Here is a 17,223-nt window from a genome sequence, read left to right on the forward strand (position 1 = left end):
ATCAGTATTAAAACAGCTCACAGCTCATTAGAGTATTAATATGCTCAAGAATGGTAGAATCTAGTATGGTCGAATAAGCTGATGTACTTGCAAAGACACTTATATTAAAGGGGGGGGGTGAAATGCTATTTCATGCATACTGAGTTTTTTACACTGTTAAAGAGTTGGATTCCCATGCTAAACATGGACAAAGTTTCAAAAATTAAGTTGTACGTTTGAAACCTTCCGGTTTGTCACAAGTTTCGGAAAGTTTTTTTCGAGTATGGCTCGTATGTGACGAGTATGTGACGTTAGATGGAGCGGAATTTCCTTATTAGGGCACTTCTGCCGGAAGAGCGCGCGCTCCCGTATAGCAGAGCACTGAGAGAGCCAGGCATTCACTGATCAGAGCGAGAGCGTTGCGAAATGTCACAAAAGGAGTGTGTTTTTGGTTGCCAGGGCAAAACAACCCTGCACAGATTACCAAAAAAAAACAGCATTAAGGGACCAGTGGATGGAGTTTATTTTTACAGAGCATCAACGGAGTTGTGCAAGTGTTTTTGTTTGTTCCCTGCATTTCGAAGATGCTTGTTTTACAAACAAGGCCCAGTTTGATGCCGGATTTGCACATCGTTTATTTCTTAAGGATAATGCAGTCCCAATGAAAAAGGGTCACGATCGTGTGTTGGAACCGCATGCGGTGAGTAAAACTGCTTAAAATATCTCTGCCTCCTTGTTAGTGCGTCCGCCTCCCCTGCCGGAGACCCGGGTTCGAGTCACGCTCGGAGCGTTCAGTTTCCTGCTGCTCTCGTTCAGTTTCAGCCTTCACAGCTGTCACAGCTTCCAAACGCTCTCAACGCAAAAGCTTACTCGCGCTCGTGATTCTTTAGCTCCGCCCACATGTCACGCCTCCAGCCAGTCGTGTTTTTCCGGGAAAAATCGGTACAGACTATCTTTCTCTTATGAATATAATAAAACTAAAGACTTTTTGGAGTTATGAAGGATGCAGTACTACTCTATAGGTACTCAAGATTAACAGGATATTGAGTGAAAACGAGCATTTCACCCCTCCTTTAAGTTTATCTGTTGGTTGACCATCAAAATAAAGTGTTAGCCTATATTTACAGTAGCAGACATACTAATACTCTATTGACTGCTAGTTGACATGTAGTTTCAGAGTTACTTATCAACAGCTATCTAAAGGGTACCACCAAAATAATCTAACTGATATTACAATAAAAATAGTTCAAAGCAAATGTGTCATATTACACATTTATCTGATCTGATATCTGATCTTATAGTTGTTTGAGAACAACAAATATTATTATTATTATTATTATTATTATTAATAATAGTATTACTACTTATAAGTGTTCTTTGACCGCTTTAAGTAAAGTAGCATCAGAAAAATGGCAAGATATGAGGCTTATAATACATTATAACAATGAGAAACATAATCCATTGTATAAGTGGATGCAACGTGTCCATTGTGTTATAAATCATCATGCTCTTAAAGCTATAACCACAAATAAGTAAATATTATAATATATTAAAACTGCTCTTATGAATATTCTCATGAGATGATACAATGTATTATAAGGTTTTTTATAATGCATTATGCATTCATTATAATGACTTAAAAATATATTTATAATGTATTCTAAATACGGGTTTCATAGAAAGTGTTACCGAAACTTCTTAAAAAAAAAAAAAAAACTTTACGAATCCTAAACTTTTGAAAGGCAGTGTATTATACTGTAAAAAAAAATTCTCAGGTAACCTAAAATGTACATCATTTATTAACATCAAGGATCAAATAAAATATAGCACATTAAAGTTAAAAGTTACACACTTTTTTGTGTGTGCGCTGTACAGGGTTTAAAGATTAATGATTTTGCTCAGGTGCCTGAAATGGCCGCTCAGTGGAGAAAAGTTTTAGAGAACAAAATTAGAGGGAACACTGGTCTGTACTATTATTTCATCCTTAAGACAAAATACCATGGATCTTAAACAAGTTGAAGTATATAAAGCCTTTTAACAATTAAATAATTCACAAAAAAATATTAAACAACTTTTATTTTTTGTTGCTGTTGTTGGTTGTTGTTTTTTTTTTAAACATTTCTTCTATGATTTATTATTATTATTATTATTATTATTATTATTATTATATAGGGAAACTTCAATATAACATCTGTTGTTAACTGATAACTGCAGCTATTTACTAATATAACTTAACTAAACTTACTAAAACCAGTCATTTTTTAAAAGTGAATTTGTATGTAATTTTTTTCATATTAATTTTATCGTGTATCAGTTATAATCCAGAAAATAATCCAGAAATATCTGTAGTTTACTGCAGAAATTGAGTTCCCATCATTAATAAAATAGTACAAATTCTTTCTCGCCATAAAATGCCTACAGAAATTTAATTGTGATTTCAGGTAATGAAAAGCCAGAGCTCTATTTAACACATTTTTAAAACCCATTCCACACCAGTTCTGAAAATGCAACATCCACAGATTTCATCTGGGTCTATTTATAATTGAGACAATGAGGTCAATAGGACAGCCTAGTATTTCTTAAAAAAATATTGGCTGACCAAGTGAAACAAGCACTGAAATATTTAGACTATGTGCATTTGTCTCAGACAATGTTTTCACTCAAACAACTGCCAAGTGGTTGCTCTGGCAACAATCACCTAAATTCCACTCTGGCACCTATAGAGGCCTTTCCCTTAAATCCTCTGAAAAAAAAAAAACTGCTGCAGGTTTGAGCAAGTCTTCTTCCTATGAACCCTTAAATAGCACCTCAGTGTTCAACATGTTGTCATTAATATGAAAACTAAAATAATTACAGTAAAACCTAGTATGTAGTAAAAAAAGAACATACCTGTAGATGAGAAAACTAGAGATTCCAAAAATTATGAGGGCCAGTCCTGACCCAACTGCCACTATTCCAAGGACAGGAATATGATCTGCGGAATTCAAATTAACAATTGTAAAAACATTTAATTCAGTATCTGACTTGTTGGGTACTGGGTAAAGAGTTGTTCAATTTTGTTTAATTTATTTTATGCTTGATTCACTTAAAATTATATAGCAAATAGCTTAATGGTGAAAACATGCCCACAAAATCTGTCAAATGCAGATTGCACTGTGCAGTTCCTGATTTTAGGGGGCTGATCTAAGTGCCAGCTTGTGGAGGATGCAACAGACCCGTCAGGTTTTACTTTAGTAGGACTGCAAAGCATCATTCCACCACTGTAGTCCAGGCACTTGAGTCAGGTCTTTAAAATGCTGAAAGTGAGCTCATCGACATTGCGCATCTGGATATATGCCAAGTTATACCACTCTTCTCCACCATTTGATGAATCACTGGTTATAATATCAATAGAAAAGGTATCTTTTTTCCAATGAAAAATGTAGAAAGTCCACAGGTGTCAGGTTGAGTCAATCAAAAATAAAATCAAAAAACTATTTTAATTCATTTGAACCCATAAAATCGAGTAAAGTGTCAGATATGTGAGTTTACAATGAAAAGGTCCCCACCTTCCTTGCATGGTGAGAATCCACATGGTGGGTAGTCCAGGGGTGGGCGACCCTTTGGCCACTGAATTCTCTCTGTTGGGGACCACAAGATTTCTTTAATGGTCCCATTGTAGTGACCAACAATCTGTGTAACAAAGAACACTCATCAGTATATTTACAGTAAGGGGAAAAACATTTCTGGGTAATGCTGGTCTCACACTTTTAATAAAATAAATATGATTTCACACAAAAAATGATAAAAATGCACACGATAAGCATGTTTTTTTTTTTAAACAAGATTTGGAGTATATCAGAAAAGAAAAGAAGAATTGAAAAATATATAATGTATAGAATATATATTGTAACGCAGGTCATCGATTCATGGGTTAAATTCAGGCATACAAATGAGACCTTTTTGCACTAAATGCCTGGCCTGACGCCAGCCTGGCTGGACTTAAATAGTTTACGATACCCGTGCGAGCCTCAAAGGAGAAACTAAACCCCCACCATTCCACACACACAAAAAGAAACCTTTCTTAGAAGTTCCTTACCTTCGTCAGTTTAGTATTAATATATATTTTGAATGTTTGTGTATTGCATAAAAATGGTTAATCCTGGGTAAATGGTTAAAGTGCTGACTTATAAGTGGAAATGTTTGATTTCATTCTAACTCTTTCTCAAATAGTCATGTTTATGTAACCCCCACTCCTTTGCAGCTCACAAAACTTTAACTCAGACGTAGTCTTAAAGTATATAGTATTGTTTTGTTGGTGCTTTGAAATGTTTCCCATATAAATTGGGACTATCTGCAATTTATTAGCGTGTGTTAATCTTTAAATGTGTGTAATTCTGCATTTGAATGTGACTTTGTGTTTCTATCAGTTATATATATGTACTGTTTGGTGTTCTTGTAATCGTCATGCCTTGACAGACCCACTTATCTAAAGCAAAGTAATGAAAAATTTATTATTCTGGAATTACGAACTTGCTAGAATATCCCTGATGAAATCTGACAAGCCCTAAATCATTAGGGTGGGTGTCTCCACAGAGACAAAGGAACTTTTCCCTCCGCTTCAGATCGCGAACGTTCATTGGTTGGTCACGCGAAAAGAGGCGTGAACCATCCCAAGCCATAAGAATCGACCGAACAAGGTCCGCCTCCCTCTTCTTCTCATTCTTCGTTCTCGGACACGCTGCTCTCCTGTGCGACCCTCGTCGCTCCCGCGAGTCTCTCGGCGCGGCCCAAGATGGCTGCCCCCCCCCCCAGCCGGGAGGCGGAGAGGACAGCCATTTTCATGGCTCCTTCGGAAGCTTTCATTTTCGTTGTTTTGTTTTGTTTTGTTTTGTTTTGTTTTGTTTTGTTTTGTTTTCTTTTCTTTTCTTTTCTTTTCTTTTCTAAGTTTATTCAACTATTTGCCTCTCCACACAAGGAAGACGAATTCTGGAACATTGTTTGTTGAACCTTTCAAATACCGCGCGAAGACAGAACAAAGGCCCCGCTCACGCTGCTCCACGCTCACGCCAAGATCCAGCGCAGCTCACACGCGCGTCACACGGCCTCCGGCACACGCACGCTGTTTTCAAAAGGACCAGCGCATGCACGCTGGGCCATGCAAGTATCAATTTTCTATGGAGATTTTAAATGCTGCTTTAAAGTTGGTCTGTGATTTCATTCGTGTTGGCTGAGAAGGGTTACTGACTGTGATTTCCATACCTGAGCTCATTCTGTGATCTCATTAATTTTCTCTCTCTCTCTTTCTCTCTCTCTCTCTCTCTCTCTCTCTCTCTCTCTTTCTCTCTCTCTCTCTCTCTCTCTCTCTCTCCTTTATTTGGATTCCTTTATGTCTTGTATAAAGTTTACTGTCTGTATTGTCGTACGCATATTTACTCTGTGTGATTTGTAGTTTCGATGTATTATTAGTCAATTATTAAAAACCCATATATTTATGATTGTCTTGGCCTCCACCCCACTCACATTACGAGTCACTGAGATGTCTGATCTAGCTACAAGCTTTAAATTTAGAAACTACATTTATCATAATGATAGGATAATGTTTTCGTGGCCAGAGAATATTTTTCCTTGAATTATAAGAAGTGATAACTTTATTGAAAATTGATAGGTCAATCTTACTGCCGTTTGCTGGACAAACCACTGTTTGATTTGCAGTAATTTACAGTAAGAGATATCACATTAATTGATATGAAGAATGGAATATTGAAATATTAATGAGTAAGTTACAGTGCCCTGTAATGATTTATTGATGAATGCAATTGAGCTATTTTTCATAATCAATAAAATATTAGTGTAACTGTCATATGAGATACATATTAATCATATTCCTGATTAATTATTCAAATTCCCTATATATCATTTGAGTTAATTATTCTGTACAACTCATTGTTGCCACCATATATATATATATATATATATATATATACATATGTTAACCTTTTCCATGCAAATCCCAATGTTAACAAACTTTCATGACTTTAAAAGTTACAAGTTTATAACTGACCAGCTTCTAAAAACAAATTCATAGGTGTCTTTGTAAAGAAATATATGGCTCTTGAACAGCTTCTGTGACACAGTACAAATGCTTCCAGTGTGAATACTCTCAATAGTCTACAGCTGCAGAGACAATGTAGTTATGCTAAAGGAAAGCTCAAGCTTGCAGTTTGAAACGGATGTAAAACCTTAATTCATACCTGCCAACCTTGAAGAAATTCTATGAGTACTACTCCCCCCCCCCCCCACACACACACACGCGCGCCTAACAGCCCACCGCCAATGTATGCTCATAGACGGTAAAAGAAATGGACACAGCGACCCCATTGAAACTCAACTGAGACTATTGAAACCCATTTTTAGCGTTTTTTAGCACTTCCGTTTCTGACGTGCAGCCTCAAACGAAACTTGACGACGTCAGCAACCTGTCTGACAGATGTAAATCTTCTAGTAGCTGTGTGTGCAAACTGCCATCGTTAATCTTGCAGAGACGGCGAGCTTGAGCGGGGAGTTCTTTGGCATGAGTTAGCAGGAGTAAGTATTCTGATTAATTATTTTGTATAGTATTTTAAAATGTAACGCCAGTACGCCATAATCAGTTAATTGCCTGTGAGCTTCTCCTCCTGTCTGTACGGTAATGCAACAGAGAGACGAGTGGTTATGACGCAATGGTTAGCCTATTTTTTACAAAAACTGTTTCTACGGGGCCATAATGTAACATAGAAGGTAATGGAGCCCTTTATACATTGTCATGTATCTTTAGAAATAAATAATGGACAAACGGAGTCTTTAAACGCCTCAGATGTAAAGTTATTTGCTGTCAAAGTGACGCCAAAATGAATGGGAGTCAATGGGAATGCTAACGCAAGTGAAGTTCTGCTACAAGATGGCAGCACGCAGCCGACTTCAACTTCCGGTCGACTTCCTTGCCGCCTGTGTATGCTCCACCGTTGTACACACATCTGTGAGAAACCTATGAGATACCTAACACTATAATTCATATTATGCACTTTCACCAATTAAGATTTATTAGTTACTCCATAACATATACAAGTAGACCATAAATGTTATACAATTTCTACAATCATACCGAACATTTTGTACTGGAGGCATAGCCCATGGAAACTTCTTCCACCTGAAAATCTTGTCAGAAATAAAAGTAAACTGAGGACATTCTTTCTAAATAAATAAATCAAAACATTAAATAAATGTGCAAAACCAGCAGTTATCAATATCAAAATCAGTTTGCTAAAAACAAACAACATTTTTTAATATAATTTTCCATGCAAAGTGTTTAAACTTTTGCATTGTTTAACTTGTTAAAGGTTGCAGATTTGGCTTTTTTAAGTAGTGCATCAGTGAAAGTCTCTTTGTAACAAATGCTGCCTTTGGAGGCAATCATGACTTTTCTTGTCACCAGAGAACTAAATATCTCTGTGCTCATATTAATAGATTATTATTAATGTTGAAAAGAGCCGAGAATTTTTTTTTTCAGGTTTTTTCGGGGAAATTAATTGAAAGAACAGCATTGTTTGTTACATTTGTTACAGTTACATTTATTTGTTACATTTATATTATTTACATCAAGCTTTTGAATGGTATAGTATTGCATATTGTTATTGAAACTTCATAATGTTTCACTTGATTATACATTTAGTCAGGAATTATAGTTTGGAAAAAGTCTAACTAGTAAAATGTTTATAGGCTACGTTATATGAAAACTAGTACAAGTATATAAATAAATAAGAGGACTTACTCATGTTTATTATCTCTGCTGAATAAAGTGCTTCATTCTTTTTTTCTGAGGAAATCCAAATCTCAAATACTCAACCACATCACATTTTGGGGTGACTTATATCTTATTCCTCTCATCGCGAAGCAAACAGTAAAATAAAAATAAAAACTTTATTTAACATTAGAATCTGAATAGAGCGTTCAGCGCGGGGGCGTGGTCGAATTAGAAGATAATGAAGGGAGATGTGAAAAATGGACAAGACATCGCGTTGTTTTCATATGGATTACTTTATCAAAGAATATCTGTTTTCGGCGGCACTTGTTTAGTTTAAAAGTAGACATGTCAATCGTTCTATAGATATATCTCTCATGTCTCTTCATTGAGTATTCACTGAGTTACAGTTCATTTTGATGACGTGTTTGTAAATGAAGGTCACAGTAGACAAAGGCTGCAAACAGCACACCTTGTTTGTTATCTTTATTTTATGTGCACAAAGTTCTGTTGTTATTATGTCTGTATACAAATAAAAGTAGACCCTTTACAGATTCGATTTAGCTCTTATCTGTACGATCAAAACTGAAAGTGTAATTTAAGTTATTTTCGGGGTTATCAGGAGACAATGACTCATTACGCGCATACGCGTTAACCGACTCAAGAGAGTTTAACAGAACACTTCAAAACGAAAGAAAACCGACTGCTCTCTGCTTATGTAACGTTAATCCATATGAAATGTGCATTTCTCTGGCGCGTTCACTATTGCGAAGATCGTGAGACAGCATCGTCAACTTTATCTTTGCAGTCGACACGACATTAATGCAGAAAACACTTGTTTATTAATAATTATGTCGGTTTCTTTTTGCCGGTTCTTTGTGACAGCTTTTAGGTGCGTTATTGGCAGGGCCACCCTTACATGTTTGCCTACATGAACGCGTGAACTGAACTGAGCTCGTCACAGCTGGACTGCTTGTTATGATGTCATGTCAAGGTAATTTTTAATGTTCATAAATTCAATTAGGCTAAACATAGCATAACTGTTACCTTTATCTTACGTTAATCAGCACCTGGCCTGTCTAAAACCTTCTAGATTTCAAGCCATTCCACCACTTTTCTAACTGCCAACTAAGCTTGTGGATAGGAGGGGCAGGTGGGCGGTGGGTTAACATGCACCGCTCTGATTGGCCGAAAGCTTCTCACTCTACTTACACGCTGTGGATCAGCGGCAGAATCAGCGTCATAGATGGCATAGAAACTGAAATCGCCGAAATGCGAGACGCAACAAAATGCGTACCTAGAGAGCAGCAAATCGTACAAGCGTACTTATGGGTCAAAATGCGTGCAGAGTACGAAAAATGCGTACATGTTGGCAGGTGGGCTTAATTTTCCATGTCCTTGTTACATGTTACATATTCTTACTATAGTAATAACAGTGAATTATGTGTAATTACACACAACTAACCTTAAACCAAACCCTAATCCTAACATTTATGAATGAAGCCAAACTGGAAAATGAACAAAACACTTACAAGCATATGAACACATGCTTTTGATTAGGACAGAATAGCAAATAAAGGATTTCATATTTAAGAAACACATTATTTGGTATGCCGAGCCATCCAACCAAAGCCACATCTACAGTAATTATGGAAAATGTGGAAATCGGGTTAAATTAGACTGTTGATGTACATATGCTCAAATCTTTAACCATTGTTATTTATTTTAACCATGTGTCTCAAAAAGATTTTTTTACAGAAACATTCCACAGGAAAGCTACATCATTCACAATTTTACTTCTGATGCTTGCAAAAGCAGACATCACAAGTTTTATTGCTCATATTCAGGGTTTCTGAAAACGTTCAGAGACCTTTTGATTCCAAAGGTAAACTATTATTGTGCTGTGGTTAAAGAAAAAAAAATTGTTTACGACATTATGTACACTAGAAAATGGGTTGATGCCTAACAGCCAATTTCTTATAAACAGCATTAAATGAATTTCCCAAAACAGAGCAGTTTTTCATTATGTTTAAATAAGAATACATTTGTTCTGTATTCATGAGTAGACTGAATTTGTGAACATTGTACTTACTGCATATTGTCCAGTTTTCAGGTTAGTCATTCCCCAAAGGCTAAAGTCTGTGAATCTGGCATTGTTCCGATCTGTGCTAACAAGGCCAGTCACCCCTGTGATAAACAAACACAAACCCAGGGATCAAATAAACATTTATTTTTGAGTGTTGCTTTCAAAGTTATAAAGTGGAAAGTTCACATATTGTTTCATTTTTTTTTGCCCCCCCCCCCCACAAAAAAAAAAAAGAAAAACATTCTAAGACATCAAGAGAAAAAAATATTGCTGGGAGAAAGTAGTTTTATAGGACATTTACTAGAGTTCTTTTTTATATGTATAAACTGTTTTTCCTATTTTTTATAAATAAAAATGTAAAAGAGACAATTGTGCATACAATACAATAAGATATAGATCAAATTAATGTGAGTAGCATGGCTCAGATCTATTTTTGCTGAAAGAATTTAATTAGACTTTTTAGACACTGGAATCCCTCGTTTAAATTTCTAAAAGAGATGTGTGAAAGTTTAATATCTGTTACATTGCTCTTTACAAGATATCAATTATGATTTTTTTTTTAAGTTAAGAATCCAGATAAAAAAATAAAAATAAATAAATAAATAAAATATTAATAAAATGTTAATTATTAAGATAATCTCTTTTAGATATATCTTGAATTATGTTTTTTCTTTTTGAAAACAAAAAAAAAAATTTAAAAGTATGATTAAAAACGTTTCAGTATAATTAAATATTTTACAGAAAACTACTGATAAAGAAAAATACTTTTTGCAGTGCATTTAGTATTCTGCCTATTCCTCTGTATGTGTTTGGCACAGTGTGTGTAGTTTCCTCCAGGGAGAGGGCTCAGCAGATGGGATGTTTATTAGAAACAGATTTTCCATCCACAAGCTAGTTGGGACATGCTTTAAATCAAGGACTCTGAACTCTACACTCCTTGCAAGAGAGGCTGCGAGTTTACCGACATCAACCTCAGAAAAGCTCTTACAAGTCCTCTACTCACTTTAAAAAGAATCTGAGCGGAGTTGCCAAAACACTCCAGCTTGACACTGCTGTTAAAAACGTTACTTGTCATTACATCCTAAAACTGTGAAGGGATTTAATGTTATAATCCACAATCATCTTATTGATATGAATGTTAAAGCATTATAGGGTCATATTCTGAATGCTTCTGTCAAACGTATTTTTGAATTGGTAAATCAAGAACACTCAACACACCCCAGATCCTGCGGTTTTGCATTCTCACAGTTATGTTGATTCCATCATTCTGAGACACGCCGTCTGCTAACGCTTCACTGAGGGCTTTTGCATATAGCACAAAACCATCATGGAAACAACCGGCAATAAAATCCATCTGAGGAATAAGAAAACAGAGATTTATTACAGGGAAACATCAAGAAATCTAAAACTACATGTCATCTTGTACAGACATGGGGAGCGTATAGGGTAAGATATGCCAGTGAAGGAGGAATGATGTGAGATAAAACTAACAGGGCTGTCCACTGATGAAAAATTTACCTGAATTAATTATTTATCTGGCAGACCTAATTTATCAAATAATATTATAAGAAAGCATTTAAACCACAGAAATATGACTTGTCCAAAGCAAACAACTTGCCCAGCTACTGAGACATCCATGGTAAGCTGAATACTTTACCTTTTCCAAGTAAAAACATAACAGTAATTTCAAATACATGCTAAAATATTACCTATTCATTTTTTATCATAAAAAATACTGTCACTTTATCACAAATGTTTAGTCTGACATACCGTCATCCCAAACAGTATAAGCCACATTTAAAAATTTAAATGCCATTGCATTAGACAACAAATATAAAGTAAATTAAATCCCAATGATGTTTCAAGTTATAAAGCAACAGATTCAAACTTCCGCTGTGACTGTTATCTTGAAGAGAACTAATTTCATACATCTACTAAAAATCACCTTGGGAAAGGCTGGTTAAAAATCATTGCAAAAATAGCTCAGTAAAATTAAGTTAATTAGCTCTAGAATCTGTTTGCAGATGCCAGTTGCTTTAATATTTTGTTTCTAATGCAATGACATTTAGATATTTTAAGCGTGTTTAAGAGTTAATTTTTCAAAATATATTTTAGAGAAACTGCGGATATTGACAGATACTGATACAATTGGTAAAGTTATTGCTAGCAGAAATTAGATTTTTTTTGTACTTTCTCATAAATTGCAGTACATTTTCATATGTACTCAGAGGCTTTAAGGATTCACTTCCTGAATGTTTTCATTTGGCCACTACATGTGGATCTAGGGTTTCGGGGAGTTGTTTCCGACTTTTGTCAAAGGGTACAGCTGATTCAGGAAAATGGGTCTGACATGAGGAAGCCAAACTTATGATTCAAGTGCTTTTTAGTGTCATATCTGATCTTGCGGTAAAAAGAAACACAGTTTAGCTCCTGAAAGCTGAACAGAATGCTCAACATTTTCAAGGCAGTGATAGAAGGCCAAAAGAGAACTACTCTAGTCTGTATAAATGTTTTGGTTAAATCTGATGTGACAGATGGCTGTGAATTTATGCCAAAACCTGATCTCGTTTATGAGCAACTCACCATTGAGGGTTCCAATTTTACATTAAAATCCTGCATTGCTCTCTTGTGGAGTTCTTTGCAAAAAGTGGTATACTCAGGGCTGTCTGGCTCCCGGTACGTTACAATAAACACAGACTAGAGAGATGGAGAAAAAAAACAGATAGCTAAGAGTCATGAAAAGAAAACAGCATGATTAGCCCTAGGCAAATATAAATTCCTTCACACAAGAAGTCACTGAGAATTTTTTATTTATTTATTTTTACTCACAAAAACTCACCACAAATGTAAATTCTGTCATCATTAACTTTCATGTTGACATTGTTTTGTCATGTGCATTATTCTTGACTTGTGCATAATTTAATGTGAAGAACAGACTAAAATTGAAGTCATCATTCACTGATAACACTCACTTCCAGAAAAAGATTAAACTGAATCATTGACTCAGTGAACAAATCATTCAGACTGGTTTTGTGAACTTCATAATCAGCTGATTGTTTTTCTAAAGAGCACTTACAGTGTAGAACTTAGTTATAGACCATTTTATGACACATTTCCACTTTAAAGTGAGTCATTCTGGAACATAAGTTTCAGGCACTGAATGCTTTATTAATAACAAACGGGTGTACTGAAAGACGTGGTAGCAAAATCAATTACTGGGATTGTTCACCCACAAAATTATTTACTCACTTATTTTGTTCTTAACGCATAAGACTTTGGTTCATCTTCAAAATACAAATGACAATATTTTTTAATATTGTCTCAAAAAATTTTAAAGACAAAATTACTTAGTGTAATATTAATTATTAATACTGTAATATTCATATTAATTGATTAAACTGTGAAATGCAAGTTAAAATAGTGAAAACATTTATTTTAAAGTCTGTTCAATAAATGTCTAGTAAGAACAATCAAGCAAAAAAAAAAAAAAAAAAAAAACTTGTTCATCAAATTAGGATGTTGTATAATGCACATTAAACTGCCCAAGAAACAGCTCCAAATCAAGTTTAAAAGAACTCTCTAAATGGTCCCTTAACTGTTTGACTCAATTATCTGCCAATAAACATTTTGTCAAGACTGAATTTAAAAAGCATGACAAGAAATGGTAAATTTAATGGCACTTTTTAAATGGAAACTTTCAAGACGGTTTAAGAAAAAAAAAAAAGTATTTTAATGATATAAAAAAGGTGTTGCTGATGTTTATGTTTACAACACATACAGGTAGATATCCTCTGTTGTACATGAGTCCAAGTATAAAAGTAAATATACTGTTGCATATTTCATTTTCAGTTAAAGTGAGATAAGGTGGCCCCAAAGATGTGCAACTGGGGGCCTCATTGACAAAGCCTACAGCCCTTAATTATATTTTAAAAGTATATTGGTTTTATTGTGTCCTTTCATTATTCATTTTAATTATTGGTTTTATTGTGTATTTATTGATTTTTTTTTTTTTATTGTTCTTCCAAAAGTAACATTTTATATAATACACATTTCTTGTTTCTTCATAGCTGCATTAACCAACCTCATGAGAAATGACGTAAAACCACTAATTTAAGTAAATGAAAGCCTAATGGATTATTCAAAATCAAGCAACCAGGAAGTCTTTTCAGCTGAGTATTAGTTAAATTAATAAAACCTGTCAAAACAACTTTGCAAAAACCTTCAAATTTAATTCTGCATTAAAGAAGTACATTAACATAAAAAACTAAATTACTCACCATGAATTATAATGTAAGGTAGAAAACTAGTTGAATTGTTAAGCAGCTATACTCAAGCAATTTCAAACGCAGACAAATGCCACTGGGGCTGTTATGCTAAAGCTCAGTTGTTATTATAGGAATTATCATTTATACCTGGAATAGCTTGATGGGGTCATTCCACTGTATCTTTGAACCCTGCCAGGGCATCGGAACATTTCCCCTTAAACTCTCTGCAAACACATCAATGTAGAAGATGGCGTAGTCCTCTGGGTTCTTCACCTCAACCTCAAAGAGCTTCATTATTTGGAAAAACGTCTGTAGAGGTCCACAGATATACACAACTGTAGTAGAAGGGGGAAAAAAACTTTATATAGAACCAACATGTTTACTTTTTTAACATAAATATACTCTTACTCTTATGATATCCTAAATCATTCACATTTTTGGGCCCCCTTCTTCAGAGTAAGTATAATTGAGTTGCCAATTTCATTGCAGTTAAGGGAAAAAATGTCTGATGATGTCATTAAAAAAGGTACTAGCATGCCTGTCCTCAGTGCCACAGTTCAAGTGTCTGTAACACAAATGGTGTGGGACAAGTTGCTCCAAAGTTTAATACTTAGGGGTTTGTGGTTTCTTGTAATCATTAACAAAAGTATTAGCAACAACAGTACCCTGTTGCAAGAATAATTCTGTCAAAATACTGTAAAAATTTAAACATATACACGAAACAATTTGTGAACTTTAGTTTAAATATGTATTAAAACAAAAAGGTTTTGTATCTTTAAAATATACTGAATACCATAATATCATGGGTAGAGAAAGCCACGTGATAAATCACAGTTCATCACAAGTAAATGTTTCCTAAGTTGAGTTAAGTACTAACACATAGACGGTACAATGTGTCATATACACACAAGTACAAAACACCATGTTAACTCAAACAAATAATGCAATAAACATTACTTAAACAACACAAGTTGTAACATAAAAGCCTAATATACAAACTGGTTAAATAATACATTAAGAAAGAATTATTTAAACAAAATAATTTCAAATGTGAAGTATATATTTTACTGTAAAATTACATTAAATGTTATTAAATAAAGGTTAGATGCATAAAAAAATCCCTGATATAAATAGTAAACATACCATTCAACAGGTTTTTACTGTAACATTTTTGCATTCTTTTTCAGTTAAAATTATAAATAATTTTTACACTGATACTTGCCTTTGCAAGTACCACTAAAATTTGCTGGATACACAGATGAAAATGATTTGTGGGTTGCTCCTAGCTCTTTAGAGAATGGATCGAAGCACAGAGATGTAGTCTACCTTGCTGCATGCCACCATAATGATGCACACGTGAAATCATCTACATACAGTATTTATGTGTATGTTTTTCTTGGCGTCTACACTATGGGCATGGTTTCCATTAGCAGTGTCTTTTGGTACTACTACTGCCAGCTCATGGGCCAGATTCCCAGTAAGCAGACATTTCCTTAAGTGTTAGACCAAAGCCGGCCTGAGTCTGCCTCTGAGCCCCCAAATCCTCAGCTCTTCCAGCATAGTGTACACAAATGCATGCCAAGTAGTCCTGCTGTCTCCTGGAAGCGCTCCAAAACAAATGTACAAAAAGGTTAGGAAAATGTGCAGCAGAGTTATAGAATTTATAAGGATCTGCCTGGGCCTGGCTGATACAAAGCCCATGAAAACTGTTGGAGAACATTTTGTTTCAAAAGAGTCTATGAAGAGGATCTGAAATGTGCTTGCGGTTTTTGCGATTTGTTGAATGTTTGCACTAGTTCCTTTTGTTAGTTGTGCCAAAATCATTTGTTTGTTTTGTGCACTGTGCAAAAGATGCTTTGTTTATTCGAAATGGTCCCAACTGGTGGCAAAAAACACTGTCACTGTTTTTGACTCTTTGAAAATATGCTTATGTCAAATTAAGAAAAGTAAAAGTTGTGTTATTGATTCACTCGATCATCTCAGACATGTCTGAATTTGACATGCCGTGAGTTTGATTTTTAAAAAGGACCATATAATTCCCTTAATTGCAGTCTTTTCAAGAGTGAAGCATGCACACTTTGGTTTAATTTTTGTGTGTTAGGTGTGTGTTTGGAGCTTGTGTAGCGTCCCGCATCTGTTATAGATTGTTCATACGTTTGAGCAACCTAATGCTCGCTCTTTCATATAAACACACGCAAACACTGTCTCCTATTCAGCTATTGGACATTTGGTTTTAATCTGCTTTCATTCATTTGAGAGGCAACTTTTAGAAATGTTCTTATGAAGGCTTTCAGTGATTTCTGACATCTAATTTTCAGAATAAACCTTTTGCCATTAAAAAATATATAATTAAAATTATGATTCATAAGCAGATTAATCAGGAAGCATTATTAATATTATGGCACATACTAGGCATTTCAACAAGTGGATTTAAGTTTGGGATGTACCTCCTACTTTGTCCTGCAGATATGAATACCCGATATGTGCAGCTTGATTTTGAATTAGACTTTTTTCAACCTGAACCAGTAAGTAAGCACCTAGGAACCACCCAAACAGTACTGCAACATGCTAAGAACCACTCAGAACAACTTTCAGAATACATATGTGACCCTGGACCACAAAACCAGTCGTAAGGGTATATTTATTTGAAATAGACTTATACAGTACATCATATTTAAGCTGAATTAATAAGCTTTCCTTTGACAATATTTGTTCGAGTTACAACTATATGCTGCAAAAAAATCTAAATACGGAAAAAATCGCCAATCCAAATTAAGTTCCTAGCAATGCATATTACAAATCAAAAATTAAGTTTTAATATATTTACAGTAAATTTACAATTTACAAAATTTACAAAAAAATTGTGGTTGTTGTGTGCAAAATCTAGCAACATGGGAACAATTGCCGGGACACATTACCCATGTATTTTCCAGAATCGCAGTGTGAAAGGGGCTCAGATGGCGGCAAGCAGGTGTTATGTGCTAGAAGTTCTCCTAATTATTATTCTTTTTTTAATCTTATTTTATCGTGAGAAGGAATCTACTGAAGGAAATTTAAAATTTTGGATGCAAGAAAGTGGAAACGTAAAAAAGTTTTTCGGGTTTGGCTCAAACATTTTTTTTTTGTTGAGATGT

At 34.8% G+C, this 17,223-nt stretch overlaps 1 protein-coding gene across 1 annotated transcript in view; it reads right to left on the reverse strand.

The window, feature by feature from the left end:
• The window catches only part of LOC113049852 (atrial natriuretic peptide receptor 2-like), a 113,986-nt gene that overhangs the window by 68,379 nt on the left and 28,384 nt on the right, over positions 1-17,223 (reverse strand). The window contains exons 2-7 of the mRNA XM_026212539.1: positions 14,237-14,424; positions 12,408-12,521; positions 11,043-11,178; positions 9,831-9,925; positions 3,528-3,651; positions 2,869-2,953 (exon numbers count right to left, since the gene is read on the reverse strand). Coding sequence (XP_026068324.1) covers positions 2,869-2,953; positions 3,528-3,651; positions 9,831-9,925; positions 11,043-11,178; positions 12,408-12,521; positions 14,237-14,424 — 742 coding nt within the window. The remainder of the gene's footprint in view (positions 1-2,868; positions 2,954-3,527; positions 3,652-9,830; positions 9,926-11,042; positions 11,179-12,407; positions 12,522-14,236; positions 14,425-17,223) is intronic.

The sequence above is a fragment of the Carassius auratus genome, chromosome 30, assembly GCF_003368295.1.
Source record: "Carassius auratus strain Wakin chromosome 30, ASM336829v1, whole genome shotgun sequence".
Taxonomy (NCBI): Eukaryota; Metazoa; Chordata; class Actinopteri; order Cypriniformes; family Cyprinidae; genus Carassius; species Carassius auratus.